Source organism: Cololabis saira, chromosome 14 (genome assembly GCF_033807715.1).
Source record: "Cololabis saira isolate AMF1-May2022 chromosome 14, fColSai1.1, whole genome shotgun sequence".
NCBI lineage: Eukaryota > Metazoa > Chordata > Actinopteri > Beloniformes > Belonidae > Cololabis > Cololabis saira.
The window spans coordinates 5,071,869-5,097,774 of NC_084600.1; the positions used below are offsets into that span (position 1 = coordinate 5,071,869).

Sequence of the window (25,906 nt, forward strand, 5' to 3'; positions counted from 1 at the left end):
CCAAAGCTCCTCCTGAGAAATGCGCGTATGAGATAGGGCTGGGGATCGATTCAAATATCAAGAATCGATTCGATTTCGATTCTTAAGATTCAGAATCGATTATCAAGATTTGATTCAATCCAATTCGATCCGATATTGATTTGGGTTACTGTTAATACAACTGTTTTTTCAGCTGTTGCATGAATTATATGACTGTCTAGTTATGCAACATATGAATACTAGTATTATATTGAGATTAAACAGCAAGTATTGCAGCTAATGATGCTGTAAGGACCAATCAGCTCCCAGAATGCTGATAGAACTGAAACAGAAACATCGTGTGGGTCAGAATTACCAAACAGATCCAGGGAGGAAACAGAGGACGAAAGAAATCACTTTTATTTTTTCCCCATTTATGAGAATTTGGTTTTTAACATTTATGCAAATGTAACCCCAAGACAGTATATAAAGCAAAGAAATATAGACAATTTATGCAATTATAACTGAAAACTTTAATGTTTTCATACCTTTAAACATATTTAAAGGCAAAAACATGGCACCAGTTATTCTCGTGTCCAACAAAATATTCCTTTTTTGGGCATAAACAAAAAAGTACTAAAAGTTGTAATGTAATGATGAAAATCGATCTTTAGACATATGAATCGATTTTTAGGAATTAATATGAGAATCAATTTAAAATCGGAGAATCGATCTTTTCAACACAGGCCTAGTACGAGAGGGTATATGTAAACGTATTTATCAGCATGCCAATCATTTTTGAAGTGATCATGTTGACATTTTTAAGTATTTAACACTTGAACAGCTGTACAGTCAAAGTATTATTTTCTTTTTTTAAAACGTCGAAACTTTTTCTGAAACAATGTCAAATTGAAGGAGTGCAGCTGGGGGTACGACCGAGGTATTGGATGTCTGTGTTTCGGTCTGGAGTTTAACCACCATCAAGAGTATTTATTCAAGTTGCTGCATTTATGCGCTTGAGAACAAAAACTCTGCCAGGGAGCGTGGACTCATGTGAAATGTATCCCAGACCGATGGGTCTGTAAATTGTGGTAGATTATTTTGAACACTGGCCTATTGATTACCGCATTTCTGTAACTTCTTTTTAGTTGTTTAAATGCCATTTTATTGTGTTTCAGTCAGGGATGGGATTCATTGCCGTCGTTTCGAAGGGCTGCTACTCTAAAACCTCTAAATGCACGGCTGTTAGATTGTGGGCAAATGTTCATCATCATCATCAAGGAGACTTCTGTAATCCTTCAGTTTTCTCTGAGATTGCAGGATTGAGGTAAATGTTCTCACATTTTGGACTAGCAGAGATTCACATAACAATAAATTACAAGAACATTGGTGAATGCCTAACCTCTCATTAGGTGTCATTGTTTTCTCTTTAAGGGTTATGCGGTTATGTAAAATCTTATCTCTCAAAATGATTTCTAACTGGGCCCAGAATGTTTGTGTATTGGACCTTTTCCACTAGTACCTACTCAGCTCTTCTCATCTCAGCTCGGCTCGACTCAGCTCGGCCAAGTTTCTTTTCCACTACAATCCATTACCTGGATCAGAAGTAGGAGGTTGGAGAGAAGCTGCTGTGACGTATTTGATTGTGTATCTAAACGAACACTAAAGATGTAGAACCTGGAGGAGATGATAGATGTGCTGCTGGGTCTGTGGCTTGTGTTTCATATCAAGTTAAAAAATGAGAGAGAGAGAAGCTTCAAGCGGCGACGCTTTTTAATTCTTTTTGTTTGTCTCTGCGCTGCTGAAAAGTGAGCTGGAGCCGTGAGCAGCTATGAAGAGACAGAGCTCCTGGTAGATCTGGTCGTTCCTTATCGCCCGTCTAGATCCCTTTTAATTCTCTCCTCAGCACCAGGTTTATGAACATCTGACCCTCAGAGTTGGATCACCAAGTTTGGTGATCCAACTCTGAGGCAATGGCAGCACAAAAGTCTGTTTACAGACTTTTGTGCTGCCATTGCCTGTTGAATAAAATGAACAAGAAGCCGTCAGAGTCGCTCTTTCTCTGTCACATCTTGACTCAGACGTCTGACTCCAACCCCCCGACCAATCGGTGGCCTGTAGTGTGATGATGTCAGATACAGCCGACTCAGCAGCTTAGAACCTCGGCAGAATAGATACAGAAAAGTATCTACTCGGCACGTTAGACCCCTAGTGGAAAAGAACCAAACCGAGTGGAGGCGAGCCGAGCTGAGTAGGTACTAGTGGAAAAGTGCCACATATGTCTCCTGCATGTTGTGTGTGTACTGAGACCCACGCTCCGCCACTGATGAGAACAAATCCCTCCACAACAGCCAACTAAATCTCCTTGGTCAAACATGCTTACTTTCTTGTATTACAAGCAGTAAACGTATGAATTACTTGTATTACTTGTATTGTATTATGTTGTGGGGACATGAATCTGTTAATACGGTAATTCTACTGGGCTGGATCTCTGTTTTAGGGACAAAAAGGTCCATCTCCAATAACAAATCATAAGAGTTTAGGGCGATGACTTGATATAAGGTTGGAGTCAGGTTCAGTTAAAAGCATAAAGTATAAAGGGAAGTATCTATTATGGTTAGGGTTAAATAACTCCCCTGGTAACAAATAAGGAGATGTAATATTCATCCAGAGATGATGGAAACACGACGGTGTGCATGCATGAGGATGTGAGGCGGTCAGAAAGGTCAGATTCGGCTGTTGCAACACACGCGCTCTTAGAAATGAAGCGGGAACATCTCAGGTTTGGAAAATGCACATGTACGTCATTGACTGTTTGACAGTAGAAATGCGAGTGCAAGTGCAGGCTTTCCTGCAGGACGCAGCGCGAGGTCAGCTTGACATTCAGCAAAGAGGTACCATCACTGTCATTGCAACAATGAGCCACGACAGCAGGGAAAGTGCGCAACAAAGAGAAACGCGAGGAAGTGGAAAAAGCTTCTTTCCCGCGTCACCATGGAGAGTGCAGGTTAAAGGGAAGCAGGGGTCAAAGGTCATCATTCGTCTGTCAATTCTGCCCCGTCAGCTTTGTGAAAAGCTAACAGCATGGACGCGCCTTGGCACAACATATCCGGCCTTAGCACTCTTAGCTTCTGGCCCCACAGGAGCATATATTAGTGATCATTTGGCCATTGAAGAAGATCCTCTTACACACCCACATTTGAGATCTATGGCTTTTTCCTTGAAGGCCATCCGCCAACTCAGCTGGAGAACAATGGAATGAGGTGTCGAGCAAAACAAACGCTCACATGTGGATCTGGATAGTTTTAAAAAGAGCCACATAGGACAAATGACACCATGGTTGGAGTTTCTTGTTGCTGATGTTAGCCAGGGACTGCTAAGCTCCATCAGAAACTGTTGCTTTCCGAGCCAGAGGACTTTGAGTTAGCTTTTATAGTCAGTGATTAATATAAAACAGAGATAGGCAGCCGCTCCAGCTGCTGACCAGTGCAAACTGTGTCGCCTGACAAAACTCCCATTGCATTCCTAATGGGAGCGGATGACAAAGGGCTAGATTTTTGATGCAGACAAGTCGAAGTATGCCCGACAATGAAGTCATTGTTGGTCCACATGCTGCGGTACTAACATCACCATCTCATACACATTAACATGGGAAAACACGTGTTGCTGTAATGCCGGGGTGTCCAGCTCTAGTCCCTGCGGGCTGCCTCCTGCATGTTTTATATGTTCCCCTGCTTCAACACCTGATTCAAAACAGTCATCATCAGCTTGGCATCAAGGTCTGCACAAGGTGGACAACGGTGCTTTAATGCCCACCATATACTTTGTGATACAGTCCTTTTGAGATGTGAAAACAGGTTCATGTTAAACGGCTAAAAGTAGACGAATAACAGCAGTGGGATCAACTTTTTCTGAGTCATTACTGAACACCGTTGTTAAACAGTTGGCTTCAAAAAATGGCATGTGAGTGAACATTTTATCAACATAGGAACAAGAAAAACTACATTTGTGTATGTTTTGTTATGACACAATGGGAATCAAATCCAAGACCCCTTCAAAGCTGAGCAAGTCCGAGATGGATGCGAAAACAAATAACGTCACCTTGGAGAGAGAAAGAGTTAGAGGTTGGCAAAGAAATGGAGGGAAAGGGGAAGAAAAACAGCTCAGTTATATTTTATCTCATCACAGTCCACTGGCTATGCTGGGTGCCTGTACAGTTAAAATGTCATCAGGAAAAGCTGCTGCCAAGGTGCTTTAAACAACCTCAGGGCTGTTGCTAACTCTTTACACAAACACCCCTGCAAACATGCAGGACACACACACAACATGCAGGACACACACACAACATGCAGGACACACACACAACATGCAGGAGGGGGCAGAGCATTCTCCATGGGCCCTTATGATAGTCATTTTAACGTTCAACAACACCTCATCCTACCCATCAAACATTTATTCTTACTTTTATTGAGCTAAGCAAGCCTATAGGCCTATGCTGCAGAAAGCAGAGTAAAGTCACAAACTTGTTCAGAAGAACTTGTTCACACACACACACACACACACACACACACACACACACACACACACACACACACACACACACACACACACACACACACACACACACACACACACACACACACACACACAGGCCTGACAGCTGTCAATCACATGGCGCTGAAAACTCAGATAGTCGGACTGACTCAGTTCCATCTTTGATACAGCTTAAATACATTGTACGTGCGCGTCGCCGCGTAACCTCGCCGTACCCTACGCCGTAGGCTCTGCGTCGATTTAACGCAGAACCATAATTCAGGCTTTACAGCCAATCAGCGTTGGCTCACAGCCCCGATGCGTTCAGGACAGTTGTAAAGTAAGAACTAGCCTACACTGGCCGCGCAATGCACATTTTATCGTTATTATAACCTACAATTTACGATTATATATGAACGTATCACACAAAACGGGGCCCTATCATTGGGCCCTATGAGCTTGTGGCGACCGCCCCCTCACCCCCCTCTGGCTCCTCTACAGGTTCTCATAGTAACATCCAGACGCCCTCATTTGAGGAAAAAACATCTCATCTAAAAAATGTTTGATTATTGAATCAGCAATGCTGCTCAACAGAACCTTAACTTAATCATCGTTCTTCATATGTTAAATCCATACAAACTGAAATGTGATTAGTATATCTCCTCTGCATGTTTGTTGTTCTGGAGCTAGCCTCTACGGCTCCCACTGTTTGGGGAACAATTAAGGCCACAATATTTACACTGTGCCTTTTCGATTCCTTAGATAGTAACGACTCTAAATTGTATATTTAATGTTCAAAACTAGTAAACTTCCAGAGTCCTGTTGTGGGATTTTTGCAGTCTTTCCTTGTGCAATTAAATCGCTCAATTCCAGCCTTTGCTCGGCTGCTGGTTCATATAAAGAATAAGATGAGGAGACTCAAATCCAGCTTTGTCTTCAGCTGTAGTGTGTGTGTGTGTGTGTGTGTGTGTGTGTGTGTGTGTGTGTGTGTGTGTGTGTGTGTGTGTGTGTGTGTGTGTGTGTGTGTGTGTGTGTGTGTGTGTGTGTGTGTGTGTGTGTGTGTGTGTGTGTGTGTGTGTGTGTGTGTGTGTGTGTGTGTGTGTGTGTGTGTGTGTGTCCCATTTGATGAATAGGGTTTCTATTCACATGCATCTGGAACAAAGCTACTGCAGAGTTCAAGCTACTGCTGGATATCCTGTTGATATCACACAAGCCCATTCTTCTGCCTGTGTGTGCGTGTTTGAGTGGACACACATAGCAGTCGTTGTTGGGCCGCTGCAGGGTTCTGGCTAATTACAGCCGTCTTTTGTGCAGCTTACAGTGCTGGGTGCGAATGTACGTCCTTCCCTGTGTATTTCGTTCTTTTTTTTCAAGCAAGTTGGCACATTCCAGCAGTGGTCACTGCATTTTATATGTCGTTGAACATGTGACAAGCTGGGTTGGAGCGTTTTATTGCTATGATAAGCAAGGCCTGTTTCCAAAGAAATCCTGCACCGAAGCTGCAGAAGAATTCTTCTTGCATTGCAATACATCTGATGTCCTGTAGTTCTGACATCCCGTGCCGGCTCTACACCACACCAAGATACTTGTAGGAGTGTAAACAATTCCAATGCTTGTGATGGGACCACATAATGGCTTTTTATTTATGCGTCTGATCGGTTGCTGTCATGAGCTCAGAACGCGGTGAAGGACAGGGAAGGCATGGCAAGAATCCCGTCTTGTGAGTGTGAGAGAAGAGGGGAACAGGACGTCAAGCCCGGTGTCAAAAGGGTCAGCTATTTTTAGATCTGGCTGTCCTCCCTGGCAGGACTCAAACACATGCCCACAAATCCACCAAAAAAATGCTGAACAGCACTAACCTCTGAGCATCATTTGCATTTTTCATCCAGTAGCTTCAAACAATGACCCATTTCTCTTTAAGCTGCAAATCTGATAGGGCATATTTAAAATATTTCACATATTTTCCCTCCGTTGGATAATTTCTGTCACATTAGCAACAGGCCCACACAGCAACTGTAGCTGCCGAGGCTACGGAATATATGATTTTGTTTATAGGGCCTGTAATTCACAAAACCAGGGGTTTACACTAGGGATGGGCGGTATGGACTAAAAAATCTATCACGATCATTTCTGGCATTTATCCCGATAACGATAAAAATGACGATAAAAAAATACCAATTCAACTCCACCTTTGTAACTATAAATATATCACCACATTCAGTCTTTGGAGCCCCCAAAACACATAAACTACAGTACACCAATTTAATTTTTCTTTCTTTCTTTCTTTCTTTCTTTCTTTCTTTCTTTCTTTCTTTCTTTCTTTCTTTCTTTCTTTCTTTCTTTCTTTCTTTCTTTCTTTCTTTCTTTCTTTCTTTCTTTCTTTCTTTCTTTCTTTCTTTCTTTCTTTCTTTCTTTCTTTCTTTCTTTCTTTCTTTCTTTCGGGAATTTATCGTTTAGTTTAGGTTTAGTCTGGATCTGCTGGTCCAGGACTAAGACTGGACCATCAGCTGGTTCAGGTACCAAGAGGATCTTCTGGATCTCTGTCCTGAACTGGACCAGCTGCTCCGGTTCAGACCAACATGATCTTTCAGCTGGAGCTGCTACAGGTCGGACATCTCTGTCACCATGACGACCGTATGGGACGATTACTGGAGATTAAAGCCAGATCCTAAAACGTCCCATAACTGTTTCTGGACAGAAAAACATTAAAATACATTTTGCAGCAAAGAACCGGTTCTGTAAAACTCAATAAAGTGTACATTGGTCTTAATCCGTCAGTATATAATACGCATGACAATAAAGCAGAACGAGGAGCCGTTTTTCATCCACCAACTTAAGTTCTGGTGTCGGTTCTTAAAATACAAACAAGAAAAGCAGAGTGTAATGATGCACTAACGCTGCCCATAAACATTCACAAACCCGTACGATCATAATAAAACCACAACTCTTCACGGAACGCAACACAAAGCAAAGAACAACAATACCCATAATGCAATGCAGCTGAAATCGGAAGAAATGCCCCAAATAAATTATTTTTTCCAGGCCTAGACTTTTGACAGGACTATCTCCAGCTCACAGCCGATGTTTTTTTTAAATTAGTTTTACTTGTTTTTGCAAGTTCCTTGTTAGGATGAGCGGTTTTTAATGGATAATTATCTTCATTATCATATTCAAATGTATGTATTTGAGGGAGACAGGGCGGAGTGTTGTGCTCCTGCATGTGTGCTCAAATCCACGCGTTTTATCAATGATTTACTCCACAAACGGTATAAAACTATAGGTTTTCTTGCTTCGTGTGATAGCGTTTAATGATTTGAGAATTAGTTTTTCTGTTGTAGCCACAGGAATGAAACAATTCACAGCTTTAACAAGAAACAACCCATTTCCATGATCCTTTTCACTGTGAATCCTGGCTCCCTTTTGAGTGTTTTTCTATTCATTAATCACTAGCATTTTAAAGTTGAACTAGTGAAGTGGATGCCACGAAGCAACGAGCCGCTGTGAGCAGACCTCCCCTTACATGACAGCTCCTCTTCACAATGCACTTGTTGTTGCATGTGATCATGCTTTTGTTTTATCGTAAGTCATTTGTGCTGGCGAGATTTCGTAGAGTCATATCAGCCAACAATGTGGTTTGGATTAGAAATCCTGGTTTGGTAAGCTGAGAGTCCTGCTGTGGGGTTGTGTATGTGTGTTCTTGTGCACATATGTGTCGGCGCTGTCAGCATGTATCAGTGGGACGTCTGTTGGGAACATTATTACACACATGATACATCCAAAGCCAGAAAAATGTATTACCTCATCCAGCTGTTGCACACGGAGAGACGCCGTTCAAACGGCCTGCTCGTTCTGTTTATTTTTCATGACAGTTTTTAAAATGATGAGGACTTATGTCATCTTTTTCAGACTGGAATCAGTTCAGTGTTTTCCACATCGATAGAGGAACAGTGAATTTTTTATTTTTTTTTTGTGAAACTTGAGATTCCTGTTATTTCATCAGCATGTGATGCAGCAAGTTCAAATTACCGGTCTGAATTAAAGCAACATATTGAACTCATCTTTCATGTAACGCTGTATTTGAGCCACTTTATTCTACATTTTGCACACAAACCGATTTAAACCCAGAATAAGTGGTTAAAAAGAGGAAACAATTGGCAAGGAAGAAAGTCCTTGCTAGTACTGATGGAGACCATTTGTCAGCGTTACCAGCAGATCTAATATAGAAACACATATAGAGTTTATAGCTATGATTTTCCTCAGGTGCTGTGCGATGAAATCATCCTGAGGTGCAGTTGCAGAAACCTAAAGCCGTTAGACGTTGTAGACACTTGAAACCAGTATGATGCGTCAGAGCTGTTAATAATTACCGGGATCATGATTTGATCAGACGATGATACACAGAGTTCTGCAGGATCTTCATTCATAAATGCAAGCAGTCATATAAATCTGAATTCCCTTTTTCTCCATTTAACGCTTGCAAAAACAAGCCAGCCGACTTTAATTTAACAAGCCGTATCTCGTCGGTACTCGTGTATGACTGCTCCAACTGAGCATGGTAAATGTTTCTAATGAGTCATTTACCACAACATAGGTTTTAGTTTCCCCGCAGAGTGCAGTTATACGCTGTTTCTGCTGAAACATTTGCCTCTGCTGGGAGTTTATGTGGTGCCTCCGAGGTCCTCAACACCTTCTGTATTTAAAGTATTATTTTAAACCGATACTTTCCATTGCCTACTCTCTGGTCGGCGGTTAGTTCTGATGTTCACGAGGGACAACACGTGGAGTTTGGCTCGAATCGGAGGGTTGAAATCCACCCAGCGTTACTCGCGAGGTGCTGAGAGGTATTGTCAGTGGCGGTGAGGAGGAAAGGTACTATTAAAAGAAATGGAAAAAGTGCAGATAAAGAGCAAGCAAGCAGAGACGCAAGTGTGGAAAGAGAAGTAATGTTGTGCAACTTTATACAAATATAATGTGATTCCCTCGGAATGTAGCCGTGCTGAAAACAATTCCTCTAATCCATTGTTTTAAAAACAGCAAATAAAAGCATTGCGTGACAGAAAACAGGCACCTTGCTTGTTTCTCATAGTTTTATTCGCAGAAGTTGCTTCATGTTTGTCCATCTCGTGCAGTCGGTGATCCAAACAATGCAATTGTGAAAAACGTAGAGCAGAACGTGACTTTTAGTCATATACGTTTGTTATTTTGATGATGCAGAAGCAGAGCCACCCTGGCTCGTTGCTCGTCCGCATCCCGCCAGCCTTTTCCCAATCACTCACGAGGGAGAAAGCGATGTGTGTTTGGTGTGTTGGCGCCTGCGAGCAGCAGCGTTTCTGGCAGCACACGCAGGAGCTGCACGGCCTGGACTTTATTTCTCAGACTGGCAACAAGCACGGATGCCGTGCCACGCATGAACATGGCCAAATACTTTGTACGCCTGCTCTCGCTACGCTCGCTGTCCTTTCCCTGACTCCCATCTGTCTCTGGGTGACTCCTGATTCATCCTTTCTTCTTCCCGCTTTCTTTGTATCCTTGTCTGGGATTTATTTGAATTCTATTTATATTTAACCAAACACCACGGGAATGCATACTGTATTTGATTATTATTCTTTATTTATGCCTTGTATAGATTTTCTCTTCTTGGGTTGGACTACATCATACTCAGATCTTTCTTTCTGCTTTGGCCGTGGAAGTAAACAGATGCACAGAACTGGGGCGAAATTTCGGACGCTTATTGCTCGGCCAAACTTTACTTTAGAGACATACTTTCAAACACTAGGCCCGATTGGCGCTAACAGACCGTACAACCTCATTATGCCAATTATTACAGTTTTTGTGATATTTACCTTTCTTTTTTTTTTTATTTCCATTTGACTTTGGACGCTTGTTGCTAGGCAACAGGTTGTCGTAGAGACATCGTACAAATGTTCCCCGACTCGGCACGCTGTGGACTTTAACATATTCAAATTTCATGAAGCTGTGATTTAAGGAAATTGTATGTCAAAATCCAGGCCAAATGGCCCCATTCATTCGGATGGGGTTTTGTACCATGGTGAAAAAAAAACCTATCCGTTAACGTAGCCTGAACCGGAACATGCACCCATGCATGGCATACATCGTTAGATGCGTCTCCATCTTGCCTCGATGGGCATTACTTTTCTCAGTCAAAAGTGTTACCGTGGGGACGCTAGATGCCAAAAAGCGCGTCCCATTAATAACTATTGGGATCACAGGAATGAATGCAATACAACCATAAACACCTCAAACTGACATAGAACCACCCTGAACACAATCACTACAGCCCCAAACCAAAGCAGCAAGAGGGGACGAATGGGCGGTAGGGCATGCCCATATCAAAATTTCCAGAAATTTTCTAGTTTAAAATGTACTTTTATTCCTGGTCGCCCATAAACGTACGTAGAGTAGTTGTGCCATCAACTTTTATCTATCTATACCTGGGTGACCTCATCCAGCCCAGCAACAGTTGAACCTGCCAGGAGTTCCAGCGTGTCCATCTCCACGGAGCCTTCAGAGCCTGGCGTGTTATTTGAAAAGCAGCCAGCTGTCCGAAGCTTTTCCCTGCCTCTTTTGGCTGACGGGACTTGCGTGTAATGGAACTTTTCTTGGTCTTTTTTAGCGCAAACACATGTGTGCACATGCACAAGAGCTGTCAGCCTCCATCACTAACGCCACAGGGGACCCACGCACGATAACCACCTAAGTAGCCTTTTTCCACCCTCAGTGACAGCAGTAGAGACTGTTCCTCTCACATGTGGGTTAGTTGCATATTTTTGAAATCAGGTAACCTAAATTTAAGGGGGAGGGGTGTGTTGTGATCTATGTTTTAAATTGAGCGTCTTTAACACGGGCTATGAAGCATTGTAAGCTCTGGCAAAAGATTGGGCTCTTAACCTAAAACGCACACACTATGTAAAGCTTTCTCACCGGTAAGATATAAAAAGTATGGATGAATGTAGAGGTCTCATCTTTTACTCCTTTTCTTTCAGGTCTGTCAACGGCGAAGAGGAAATTTGCTGACTCCCTCAATGATTTCAAATTCCAGTGTATTGGAGACGCTGAGACTGATGACGAGATATGCATCGGTAAGTTTACAGATATAGATGTAGCACAACGGGAATATCTTTAGACAGACTCTAGACATGACCAATGCCTTTAAAGATGCTGAAATACAACATTAGTTGGAGCACTTTTATGAATGGCTTTTGATTTTGTTCAGGAATGTTAGATGCTGAATAACATGTCAAATAAGACAACCGGTCTGAATATGGTCTATAAATTTGTGATTACTCTTTGTCTTGACGTTCATTCTGTGATGAATACTATGAAACAGAATTGCAATTTACGATACTGTAATTTCAAATGTGTCAAGCCACATCCCGACCTAAAAATAGGAGAAACACTGAAGAAACATTTTCTTTTGGACCATAAGGAATACGTGGGGCCAGTTATCACGAGGTTTAGAACCAGATAAATTAGCTTGTCGTACATTGTTTTCATTTCAGCCTCTTCTGATGACTGAACTGCAGATTCTGGGTAAAGACGCGGCCATTTCATTGTTATATTTGGAAAACTAGCAAGCAGTTCAGTAACCATTATTGGAGTGTTTTCTTTCTAATACATTTATTCCTACAAAGAAATCCACATTTGAATGTGTTTCAGAGTTATGAGGCTTTTCTAAATAGTATCTCATCTCAAACATACAGAGAATTACTACCTCGATCCATCTATTTATTTCCCATGTTTCTTTTATTTTCTCTTTTTATTTCTCTTTCAAAACTTTACTGGGCCATGATAATTTTTTATTATTCATATTTAAATAGAAGGGGGAAAAAACAACCATGACATCCAACAGACTGACAATGATTGATACGTGCAGTGTGCAGTACGTGATTTCTGCAGCAGACGGTGAGGTTGCCAGAATCAGACGGTAGGACAGTTGCTTTTCTGCTCTAGGCTGAGTGTATCAGCAGGTCCTCCATCTTTGTCCTCATTGGTCTGTTCTTTTCATCGCCAAGCATACTTTCTCTGTAGTTCAACTTGGCCAGCTTGGAGCATGGAAACTGCAAAGAAGAGCACTTATAGTGGAGGGATTGTGGGAACCGGTGTCACACAGGCAGAACTACCAGTACAACATGTAATCCTGCAGCAACGTGCTACCGAAGGACGTTTAGGCCCTGTCCCAATACTCCCACTACCCCTACTTTTCAGTCCTACCCCTAAATTTTGTGCGTTCCCGTGAGGGTAGTGGTGTCCCAATTCCTCTTTCCACCTAGTGGGAGTGGAGAAAACAAGTGTAATGGTTATGAATCTGGCCCTACGGATTGAGGGATTTCCGATCCTCACTACTTTGATCTAGGGACAGAAACATTTCCCAGAATCCTTTTCATCGTCATTTGCAGACTGAATCAAATAAAAAAAAACAATATGGACATTTCTTATTTTTTAGTGAATGAAGTCAATATTTTGAGTTAGTTTCTGCATAAAAATGCGTTTTGATTACATTTCTAGCGAGACATATATATTTTACTTTCATAATATTCACTCAGTGATGTACACTATCACTCTGTGATGTATCACTCGCTTGCTCGTTGTTGCAAAGTCTTTTTCAAACCTCGCCAGAATAAAGGCTGATTTATGGTTCCGCGTTAAATCGACGTAGAGCCTACGGCGTAGGTTAAGCGGCGACGCGCCCCGTACGCCGTACCCTACGCCGTACCCTACGCCGTAGGCTCTACGTCGATTTAACGCGGAACCATAAATCAGCTCCCGAGCCGGCAGGCAGAAATCCCGAAATTTTCTGAGCAAATTTCTTAAATTTCTTAGGCGTAGCTGCAACTGTTAGATTTCATCTATTAAACCAACATTTATCTTACTAAATGATTTATTTCAGCCAGCGGTAATTCTCAACAGAGCTGCAGGTTTCTCCCTGGGACGACGGTGTAGGTTGACCTGGTGATTACGTCTGTACGTGAGCTGTTGCTGCTCCGAGCCGGCGGCTCTTCCCCGAAAACATCAGATCAAATTTCTTAACAGGCGTTATTTGGATAAACTGAGCCCAGGTTGGGGATCTTAACGGTTACTTTTACGCCTGAAAAAATATGAAAACATAATAAAGTGTCATATTAACAGCGCTACAGCTGAAATTAAAACAGCTTTTGTCTCTCAGCTTCCTGATTTTAGGGCTGGTGCTGAAAGTAGGAGTAGGGGGAGTATTGGGACAGACCTGGGAAGATTTCAAGTGCCCTAAAATCCGTGGTTTCTTTTTTAGGGGTAGTGGTAGAAAGTAGGGGGTGTATTGGGATTGGCCCTTACACTACACGCAGTTTTCTCACAAAACATACACGGCCATCTGTGTCGCCACACCGGTGTAATGATGTTAATGTCAGTTGTTTCACAGGCGAGTTTACTTATAGCACATGCAGCGGTTATGTTGCAATGTACAGAGGAAACACTGACTATTTAGTAGACGGTGACACAACCTGAACACAGCACAGGACTCTGTTGCTTTACGTTTTTCAAATGAAATGTCAGAGAAGATCTCCTTCCATAATACACAGCTGTAATGCTTGTGACATGGCCATCCATGCTCACTGGGCACATGCACGTGCATGAAAACAGGCTCAGATTGCTTTCAGCACAACGGGTGGGTATTGCCAAGGCCTCATGATACGATACACATCAGGATTCATGATACAATACGATATTGCGATATCCAGATTTTTGCGATATATTGCAATGTTATACATAGTTCGCTGAAAACTGTAAAAGGCATTATGCATCTTAAAATCCAAGTTGCACGTACATCAGATTACAGTGATAATTCATGGGACAAACTGAGTCAAAACAATATACCGTATTTTCTGGACTATAAGCCTCTACTTTTTTCATAGGTTTTCAACCGTGCAGCTTATACAAAGGTGCGGCTATTCTGTGGATTTTTCTTCCACCGCTAGGGGGCGCTCTAACCGGAATAAGAATCAAAACTAAGACAAAATAAATGCAAAGAAGAATACGCTACTTCTTCTTTAGCAGATAGAAGTAGGTAGAAGCAGATTTCAAACAGATAAATAGATAAATAAATTATCTTGGTCCTCTCCCGTTTTAATCAGCAAAGTTGCTGCCGTGTTAAAAGACACTGTTAGGAAAGGATCTATTTAGGTACAAACATGTACATCATTTACAGTTCAAAATCTTTTTGTACATGTAGTAAATATCTAGGGCTGTGCGATTAATCGATTTTAAATCTAAATCGGATTTATTAATCACAATCGATGTTAAAAAAAGGAAATTGGAAAATGGATTTTCCTTTTTTGCAGCTGGCTGCATTACAGACAGAGCTCGTCTAGTCATCTTTGTTTGGTCAAGAAAATTGTAAATGTTGTCACTTTACTAAACTCAAGGAGGATTTACAGTATCTTTCAGTTGCACTTCATTCCCAATAGGGAAATTTGTTTGCTATTTTTCTTTAAAAATAAAGATAAAATATTTGAAACAATTTTTTCCATTGTCTTTTGTAGTTTTACCAAAAAAATTGAAAATCGGGTTTTCAGAGAAAAAAATCGGGATTTTATTTTTTTTCCAAAATCGCCCAGCCCTATAAATATCTAATCTAACAACATAAATATCTGCGGCTTGCATATCTTTTTTTTTTTAAATAGAGTGGATGCGGCTTATAGTCCAGAAAATACGGTAATTCAAATTATATGGGCTAAAATTACAACATATTTGCATGTTTTTCATAGCTTCAAGCTTCAAAAAACTCCTGCTTCGACTTTTTATGCTTTACCTTTCCTTTCACTGCTACTACTTTGTCATTTCTCACCCCTCACACATTTCCATTTAGGGCCAATCCATACACCCCCTACTTTCTACCACTAGCCCTCCCTCACTACCACTACCCCTAAAAATCAAGCCACAAATTTTAGGGCCCTTGAAATCTTCCCAGGGCCCTGTCACAATACAACCCCTACTCCTACTTTTCAGCACCACCCCTAAATTTTGCTGCTACGTCACTGTGTGGTTTATGTTCGGGTACGTAAGCGACTGCGTAGTTACGTTTGCACAAACGTCACACCATATCAGGAAACCCAGAGCTAAAAGCTGTTTTAATTTCAGCTGTAGTGCTGTTAATATGCCACTTTATTAAGTTTTAATATTTTTCAAGCGTAAAAGTAACCGTTAAGATCCCCAACCTGGGCTCAGTTTATCCAAATAACGCCTGTTAAGAAATTTGATCTGATGTTTTCGGGGATGAGAAGAGCTGCCGGCTCGGAGCAGCAGCAGCCGGAGTACAGACGTGATCACCAGGTCAACCGGCGCCGTCGTCCCGGGGAGAAACCTGCAGCTCTGTGGAGAATTACTGCTGGCTGAAATAAATCATTTAGGAAGATGTTGGTTTAATAGATGAAATCTAACAGTTGTAGCTACGCCTGTTAAGAAATTTGCTTCAAAAATTTCGGGATGAGAACTGCCTGCCGGCTCGGGAGCTGATTTATGGTTCTGTGTTAAATTGACGCAGAGCCTACGGCGTAGGGTACGGCATAGGGTCTGCGTCGCCGCATAACCTACGCCGTAGGCTCTGCGTTGGAACCATAAATCAGCCTTTATTCTGGCGTGATCTTCGCAACAACGGGCAAACAAGTGATTATGTACATCATCCACTGAGTGAATATTATGAAAGTAAAATATATATTTCTCGCTAGAAATGTAATCAAAACGCATTTTTATGCAGAAACTAACTCAAAATATTGATTTTATTCACTAAAAAATAAGAAATGTCCGCCATGTTGTTTTTTTTTTATGATTCAGTCTGCAAATGATGACGTAAAGCATTCTGGGACATTTTTCTGGCCCTCGGTCAGCTAGGGTGCATCTGAAAACCCTCGCTCCGTAGGGCTGGATTGATGCCCCCTAACCCTCGGTTTCCCCACTCCCCCTAGGTGGAAAGAGGAATTGGGACACCACTACCCTCACAGGAACGTGCAAAATGTAGGGGTAGTGCTGAAAAGTAGGACTAGGGGGGGATTGGGACTGGGCCTTAATCCTATAAACTTGATGCAGATCCTGACACATGTAATGACAGTAATATTGGTCTGCTATTGGTGAAGAATATCAGCGTTATTTCCACGTCCTCATGTGGAGCGTTGCTGTGCAAACATCCTGCAGTGTGAGGGGGCGTGCAGCCGCCACACCCTCCCCTGCTGCCGGGCTCTGCCTGTGCAGGCCGCAGCGCTTCACTCTGACCCGCCCATGACTCTTGTTTAACTATCCACACATATCTTTCCTGAACAGCTTGCACCACACCACTGTTGTTTTTAGGGTGGTCATAGTCCAAACGTTTCCCTCCTGATACAGCGCTGATCCCGCACCGAGATGATCTGCAGCACATTAGTTTAAAGAGAAAATGATGGTTTCTCATGGCAGAGCAGTTGAAATAGCATCTGTATTTTTCTTCATGGCTGATTTACATGTGGCTCTGTGCCTGAATGAAAAAGTTGGGAACAAACTTTAGGCTGGAATGAGCTTGAAGAGTCGCTATCATTTGTACTTGTACATGCCGCTGCACATACTGCATGTGCTCGTCGTGTACTGGGGGGTAAAACCCCCGTGTTTCTGAGGAACAAAGTGTGTTTGTTGTGGGCCTGAAGTGCCGGACGGAGAGGGCTAACTGAAGTGGAAACTCTTACCCAAACAATGTCTGTTGCCTCACTGGGAAACAAACGCTTAACTCTGTGTTCACTGTCCGTAGAGAGCAACTGTGTAAATGTCGGTTTGACTTCCAGTTAATTACTCTCCTGTGTCCGAGCGGTTCAGCAGCAGCAGCGACGCCCCATCATGCCGTACCCAACACACGCTGCCAGCTTTGTTCTGCTTGTTTGTGCTCATCATCGTCGTTAAAAATAACAAGCCCATCTCTCTCTCCCTCCTTGTTTTCTCTCTTCATCTGCCTTCCCTCGTGCCTCTCTCTCTCTCTCTCTTCCGACTACCAACGGGACTTTTCCCAGCCAAGTCGCTCCAGGAGTTCGCCGCCGTCCTGCAGAATCTGGAGGATGAGAGGACAAGGATGGTGAGTGGTGAATACCATGTTACAGGAACTACAGGAGATTTTACTGTTTACAAGCTTTTATTGTCAGCTTCTCTGGCATCGTAACCACCCTCACAAACAGGCTTCGGCCCCTTCACAACAGGCCGCGTTGTAAAGGGTTACAGCAGCTGTCACGTCTCTGTGACCTTGGTAACTGTGATGTCACATGCCGTGGTGGCTGATGTTTGGGTTAAACAATAACTCTGGATTCCAGCAATGTTAAACGGCTTAAATTTATAGCTTTCCAGACAATAAATGATGTGACTAGTAGTTATACTGACACGACTGTGAGCTTTAATGTGTGCATGTGTCCCTGCAGATTGAGAATGCCAGTGATGTGTTGATTATGCCGCTGGAGCGGTTCAGGAAAGAGCAGATCAGCGCGGCCAAGGTAAGAGGAGTAAACAGTCCTGTCGTTGACAGGAATGGTTTGAGCTGCGTTTGCTGTGGATGTGTATTGATACATGTACAGTATGCTGGCAGTGAAACCCAAATCAATACGGCCCTTCAGTGTTCCCCTGGCAGCTGGAGGACTCACGCGTACACAGCAAATAAAACAGAGGTTAATAAGGATTTTACCTTTTAATAGTTTTAAAGGCCTAGATGTGATCGTCATGATGCACTTCAGGAAGTAATGTTTATCCCATGTTTTGTAACATTTTCAGATTTGCTGCCTTTTATCAATTAAAAAAAAAAAAAGAAAATCCTTGACTTACATGTAAACTACATACTGGAGATGAATCTTTCTTTCTTTCTTTCTTTCTTTCTTTCTTTCTTTCTTTCTTTCTTTCTTTCTTTCTTTCTTTCTTTCTTTCTTTCTTTCTTTCTTTCTTTCTTTCTTTCTTTCTTTCTTTCTTTCTTTCTTTCTTTCTTTCTTTCTTTCTTTCTTTCTGGCTCATTTCTTCCTTCCTTCCTTCCTTCCTTCCTTCCTTCCTTCCTTCCTTCCTTCCTTCCTTCCTTCCTTCCTTCCTTCCTTCCTTCCTTCCTTCCTTCCTTCCTTCCTTCCTTCCTTCCTTCCTTCCTTCACGTACGTTGTGCGTGGATTTAACACAGAACCATAAATCAGTTTTACACAAAAACGTCATCAACGGGAATTTATCATTTTTACTGCGAGATGACAAATTCTTACCGTGGGGAATTTTTTTGACGGTAAATCGTGAACGGTAAAATACCCATTCCTACTACATACCAGCCAGATTAACATTAGTCAGGTAGTTTCCAGTCAGGTTAGTTTAGAGAAAACTGTTTTCTGTGGATAATCTGGTCACAACCTGCAGTTGCAGGAAAAGAAATCATTACTGTTTGCAACTTGCTTTGATCAGTCATCCTACTTCCTTTCCTCGTTGATACAGTGGGGCAAAAAAGTATTTAGTCAGACACCAGTTGTGCAAGTTCTCCCACTTAAAAAGATGAGATACCTGTAATTTTCATCATAGGTTTATCTCAACTATGAGAGACAGAATGAAAAAAGAAATCCAGGAAATAATATTGTCTGATTTTCAAAGAAGGTATTTGCAAATTATAGTGGAAAATAAGTATTTGTCAATAACAAAAGTTAATCTCAAAACTTTGTTACCGTAGATGACCATTTAGTAGCCCGGGCGTTTAATATGCTAAATCCACTTGGACTCCAGCCGTTTATAAGAACCAGGCGGGTATTTGCACCAGGCTACAATTTATTTTTGCAATGAGCAGCACCAGACCATTACTTACAGAGAACATATGAGATCACCATAGTACCACTGGAACTAAAATTGTACACACTGTACACAACACAACACCTCACGAAGAGCTCCCGATCACGAATCGTGAGGTCGCAAGAAAATCAAGCATGTTTGAAATCCTGGTCGCTCCTCGTGAAGGAATCACAGTTGAAGCAGCTGCGACCCGATTTGACTCATCCTTTCACAGAGAGCATGTACAATCTCTGATGTTACGTCAAAAAACTATTATTTGTAGTTTAAGTTTTGCAAATTCACATTACAAATCATGTTTTAATAGCAAAAAAAAGAGCGCAGTTCCACGTACGGTGCGGGTCGCCGCGTACATTACGCCGTAGGCTCTGCGTTGGTGTAACGCGGAACCATAAATCAGCCTTTTGTGTGTGCGCTGTCTGCTCTTCGGAAAACCTCTTTTTTTCTCTTCTCACTTTGCTGGACGCCGGGTTCCTCCGCCGAGACACAACTTTTGCTGTACGCGTTCTTTGTTGTGTCTAAAAATGATTCGCAGTGCACACACCCAATCAGAAACGGTACAGATATTTTGGGATTTTAATATAAAAAAAAATTTAATTATAAATAATAAAGAATCCCCATAACCGCTCCACTCTGCTCACATGCTCTGATATACAAAGACAGTGACCTGTGTAACGGCGACACACGGAGCTGATCAGAGCAGTATGAACGATACTGTACACAATACAATGCAAATACAGTGTTATTACCAGGTTATTACCGGTAGTCGCCCGGGCGTTTAATTGAACCGGCGTTTAATATGCCAAATGGGCTCGGGCTATTAGAGCACAGGCGCGTATTTGCGCGCGGGCGACTATTTGGTCATCTACGGTATATACCCTTTGTTGGCAATGACAGAGGTCAAACGTTTTCTGTAAGTCTTCACTAGGTTTTCACACATTGGTGGCTGACTAAATATTTTTTTGCCCCACTGTATAAAGATTTATTATGGTTCCTCTCAGTCCAGAGGGGGCGGAGCATTCTCCATGGGCCTTATGATAGTCATTTTAACGTTCAACAACACCTCATCCTACCCATCAAATATTTATTCTCACTTTTATTGAGCCAAGCCTATAGGCCTATGCTGCAGAAAGCAGAGTAAAGTCACACACACACACACACACACACACACACACACACACACACACACACACACACACACACACACACACACACACACACACACACACACACACACACACACACACACACACACAGTTCCATCTTTGATTCAGCTTAAATACAAAAAAAAAACATAACTGGTCTAAAATTACACAATCTATTTAGATAGATATAGACACAGCGGTCTATAACATCATTTCTGAGCTCTATAACAGAGAATAGACTAGTCTAGTTCTATAACAGAGAATAGACTCGGCGGTCTAGTTGACAACAACACAAACATTCAAATAGTGGTCAAAGCTACCACAACATTCTGATAAAGACATTATTTATGAAGGTCACACTGACTCACCAATGGCAGTTGACTCTTCCATAACCCTTGGCCCGAACAAAATAATCCAGGTAACGTGGAAAACAGGGTAATATTCAAATCTTTGTACATGCTTGGTCCTCTTAAAGTTTAGCGCTCGTCTCCTTCATGGCAGCAAACTTGCTGAGTCGGCAAATTGGCTGTAACTGGTAAGCTTGATTTATATATATCTGTAGCAAGCTCGTTGCCACTGGGGCCGACCGAAAGGACAGAGGACACAGGGTTCAGTGCAGGAAACGTTTTTATTCTCGTTCACTGCAGTCACACGTGCACCAGCACCTTCAGCAGAGACCTCTTGCTGGTGTGCAGCCACTTCTTATCTAGCCAGGCAGGGTGGAGAGGTCGATTGGGCACACCTGGGCCCAATCAACTGAGTGGCTGCTTCTCCACCCTGCCACAATATCCTTTATTTAACCAGGTAAAAAAACTTATTGAGATTAAAACCTCTTTTTCAAGAGTGACCTGGCCAAAATGGCAGCATAAAAACAATACATACATACAAAGACAGACAGTCACACATCCCGGGGAAACAATAGTAAAACAATAGTCAAATTTACACAACGGGGCAGTCACAAGAGCCGAGAGAGCTAATTATGGTTCCGCGTTACACCAACGCAGAGTCTACGGCGTAGTGTACGCGGCGATGCGCACGTACAATGCGCATACCGCGGACCCTACGGCGTAGGCTCTGCGTTGGTGTAACGCGGAACCATAATTCAGGCTTTCCAGCCAATCAGCGTTGGCTCACAGCCCTGATACGTTCAGGACAGTTGTAAAGTAAGAATTAGCTTACACTGGCCACACAATGCACATTTTATCGTTATTATAACCTACAATTTACGATTATATATGAACGTATCACACAAAACGGGGCCCTATCATTGGGCCCTATGAGCTTGTGGGCCCCGTGGAGACCGGCCCCTCACCCCCCTCTGGCTCCGCTACAGTTTCCAGGGAATAGTACCGACTGGCGCAGAAGAAACGGCGTCTGAATGCTGTTAGATACGTATACCGCTAATCAAATGGAAGCTTGTGACGTATGCGGAGCGACAGCCAGACTAGTATCAACAGTAATGTGCAGCAGAACAGCGCTGGGAAATAACTCACGTATGCTGTGCAGTAAAAAACTTGATGGGTGTGTTGTTAACCATCCTGCAACCATCTCGATTGTTTTGAGTAGTCACTCTTGAACTCTCTTGGATGAGTAATTGCATAAACTCCGCCCCTGCCACACTGCCATTGGTTGGGCACGTTCTGGAGTTGGTTGTGAATGAGGAGCATTAAACCCGGGAGAGGCCTTTTAAATCTAATCACTAGGGTTGTCCCGATCAGGATTTTTTAGCTCCCGATCCGATCCCGATCACTTGAGTTTGAGTATCTGCCGATCCCGATTTTTCCCGATCTGATCACTTTTTTTGGCTCCCGATACATTTCCGATACTTTTTCCCAATCAGATACATTTTGGCAAAGAATTAAGTAAAAAAGTAAAGTAAAAAAAAAGTAAAGTAAATTAAGTAAAAAACTGTATTGTCCATTCTCTCCAACATGGACATATTTTTGTTTTTTCACTGACTGCATCATTGGATCAAAACAAAGCTTATCAGCTCTGGTGCCACAAAATGTAGAAACATGAAATTGTAAACTAAAACAAAAAGTTCAGAATAGTAAAATAACAAAAATAAATCAATTTCACTTCAAAAGGAGGTAGTTTACTTACGAGGTTTAAAAGTTGAATGACATCCAGTCAAACTCACAATCAATAAGAAAATGAAAATACATTTTGGCTTAACCGTAGTGCAGAATTCTCAACAGCATGAAATGAATAGCAGCAGATATTCATTGTGGCTGTTATAGTTTTCTGTCACTGTGTTGTGCTGATGTCACGCAGAGCGTAGGAACCAATTGTGGTTGTTCAGACACGGACCCTTTAGACCCGGTCTGACCGTAACACCAGCCTGCAAAATAGCAGTCCGTCATCCCTGTGTTGTTACCGAGTCAATAAAGTGGACCAAAAGATGATTTACGAGTGACGGATAATCGTTTACATAACACTACAGTCACTTTTCTCCGACAGCTTTTCTTTGTTTTTAAAACTTTCAGACCGTTTATCTGAGCGTAGCCTAGCTGCTGTTAGCTCTCTGTTAGCCACGCTTCCTTCCCCACCAGCACAAACGATTCTTCAGCCGCCGGCGCTGCCCAAAATCTTACAATAAACACATCAACTGTCTGTATTGTTAAATGCAATTATAAAATGATTAAATAATTAATATATGTTAAAACATAGGCACAGAGCAATAAGCAAACAAATAAGACGAACTGGCCTGGAGCTGCTGGAGCCGCTCTGAGCTACTGCTGGGCAGAACCGCCCGGCTCTTCTGGCCGCTGCGCCGACTCCGCGCTCCCAGTGCTACCGGGTCGCGGAGTCGGAAACCAGCCGGCCGAGCCATAACAGTATGTCCCGATACTTTTTTGGCCGATCCCGATCTTTTGAAAATTACGTGATCGGGCCCGATCGATCGGCCACCCGATCGATCGGGACAACACTACTAATCACACACATTAAAATTGCATTTATAAGGCATTATAACTGTAGTTTTACCTGAAATGCCATTATGCTTTGTTAAATACCATATTTTCCGGACTATAAGGCAATTCAATGACGTATTTTAAAACTTTTTCCGTATATAAGGAAAAAGTATAAGCATTATAAGGCGCACTAAATATCTGGTAAAATACCGTACTATAGTGGCTGGGGTTGAGTTACGTATCTACCTGATGGAGCTGCACTACAGGAAATGCTACAAAATTCTACAGCAAATGCAAAAAAAAAAATAAGAAGAAAAGTACTGTATGTCAAACTTTATCAACAAAATAAAAACCAGCTTTGCTCCGTCTCTTCAAAGTCTCCATTATGCGAGTCAGCGTCGCTGCTGTTGTCTTGAACGTCTGTGACGATTCCTGACGTTTTTAGCACCGTTACTTCGGCGACACCAACTACATTACCCACAATCCCCCTGACTACAGGAACAGAAATTACCGTAATGATCATATATAAGACAGGTTTTTGAGAAAATTGAAGGCTTTTAGGTGCGCCTTGTAGTGTGGAAAATACGGTACTTTAAAATGTATTGATCATTTTATACTTTTTGTATATTCTTTATAATAGAACACATCTTTTGATTTTTGAAGTTTTAGGTACAATAAACTGGTACATTTTACCCTAAAGTGTGAATGAAAGTATAATTTGTGATCTGTTTTTTTCTTTTTTCAAATACATCAAACACACTTGTGTGTACAGTTTCATCACACATTGACCATAACGGCTGAAAGTTCCCTAGGAGGATGCTAATATTTAAAATGTGGGTGCACGTACAGATGCAGCCTGTATGTTTCAGGGTCTGAACATTACCATATGACCTGGATAGGAGATTACAGTTAAATATAAATCACTTCCCCCCCACTGGGGGTCTCTAGGTCGGCAGGACCCTCATGGCATGGAAGCAGAGAACGTAAGAGCAGTAACCTGCTGAGCAGGAAGATGTCTTCCAGATTTTCTTTTTAAAATATTTGGAAAGAGAGAGAGAGAGGAAAAATAAATACTTTCAGCACCATTCTCAAATTAAATCCATTTTTTGGCCGGGTAATCCCTCCTCCTCTGTAGTAACGGTTCGGTTTCTCATTGTTTATAATCCACTTACATTAGGTCATGTGCTCCATCATTGGCCGTAGCAGTTAGACGAGGATCCGCAGGGTTTCCCGCATACATTTAATATTAAACAATATCATCCGGACCGTCTGCTCATCCATCCCTCTGGTGCAGGTCAGCGTCTGATCTTGATGCTGAGATCAGATTAAGAAGCGAATGCATAATCGGTGAAGTTAGGTCACGCGGGCGATGCGCTAATCCTAGTTTAGCCCTAAAAGAACTGATCAAATCTTTGCCTGGCACAGGTTCACCTTGTGGCAAAGCTGCAGCGCTCCTGCAGGTCTGCACATAACCACATATGGTAATAGATAAATAATCTGACTTGAATGAGCCCTGTTGCACATTATAGAGTTTATTTAAAGACTATTCAGGTCCAGGTTGTAATCTTATCCGCTGAGGAATTTTGACTAATTGAATAATTGCAGCAAGTAGGTCCCAGAAGGAGCATTGCACAAGCAATTGTAGTAAATTCAGCATGCTCTGCAAATGCAAAACTAAAGCAAATGAAGCTGGCACAGCGGGTTTGGATATATATATGAAGACATCACCCTTTTAAAAGACTGAATTATTCTTGCGTTCAGCTGCAGGTTTTCACAGGGTTCCTAATTGTCTTGTTTAATGTCAGTTTTACTGGATGATGTCAAGGATCATTTAAGCTTTAATTGGCGTTTCAGCATCATTCCTGACCAGGACTCCCTGGCAGAAGAGATATTGTATCTCAATGGGACTTTCCTGGATAAATAAAGGATAAATAAAAAAATTTGAGGCTGCAGATACTTTCTCCATCAAGGATGGGTTTAACAATACCTGAGGGTTTGCTGTTATTCTCGGTTATTCTCGGTGAACAAAAAGCACAAATGAGGTGAATGTTTACACTGCCCACGCCTTGTAATGCATCCAATGATTTTGACGGTGTATTGTTTAGCTTTATGTGTGACCTCAGGGGGAGAAAACATCAGTATCAAAGCAGCGGGGAGAGGAGTCCAACATGAGTCAGTCTTGGGTGAATGTCTGATCCTGGATCAAAAAATGTAATTGCTTTGAGAAAGTAAAAAGGCATTAAATCCTAAGGTTTTAGATTGAGGAGACACTGCCACCTGCTGGCTGAAAAAGGAAGTTGTTTTTTTAACGTCATCTTCTGAAATCTTATTTGGAGATCACTAGAAAGGATGTCAATTTATTTTTCAGTGAAACATATTTTATAGAACATGTAGTGAGGAACTCAAAGGAGAGTGTTTTAGTCATTTCAGGCACGATCTCCCCAGAGAATCTGAGAACTCATTCACTTTAAACAGACTCATTGAGGCTGAGTTTAAACAGAAGCCTTACGGGAGTGTTTATTATTCCTGATGTTTTCTGCATCTGCTGCTGTATGTTCCTCT

General features: G+C 42.0%; 1 protein-coding gene across 2 annotated transcripts in view; it reads left to right on the top strand.

The window, feature by feature from the left end:
* LOC133459484 (rho GTPase-activating protein 26-like) overlaps positions 1-25,906 on the top strand; it is a 165,390-nt gene that overhangs the window by 45,599 nt on the left and 93,885 nt on the right. For both annotated transcript variants that reach the window (XM_061739459.1, XM_061739460.1), the window contains exons 2-4: positions 11,496-11,591; positions 17,514-17,575; positions 17,913-17,984. In XM_061739459.1, the coding sequence (XP_061595443.1) occupies positions 11,496-11,591; positions 17,514-17,575; positions 17,913-17,984 (230 nt within the window). The remainder of the gene's footprint in view (positions 1-11,495; positions 11,592-17,513; positions 17,576-17,912; positions 17,985-25,906) is intronic.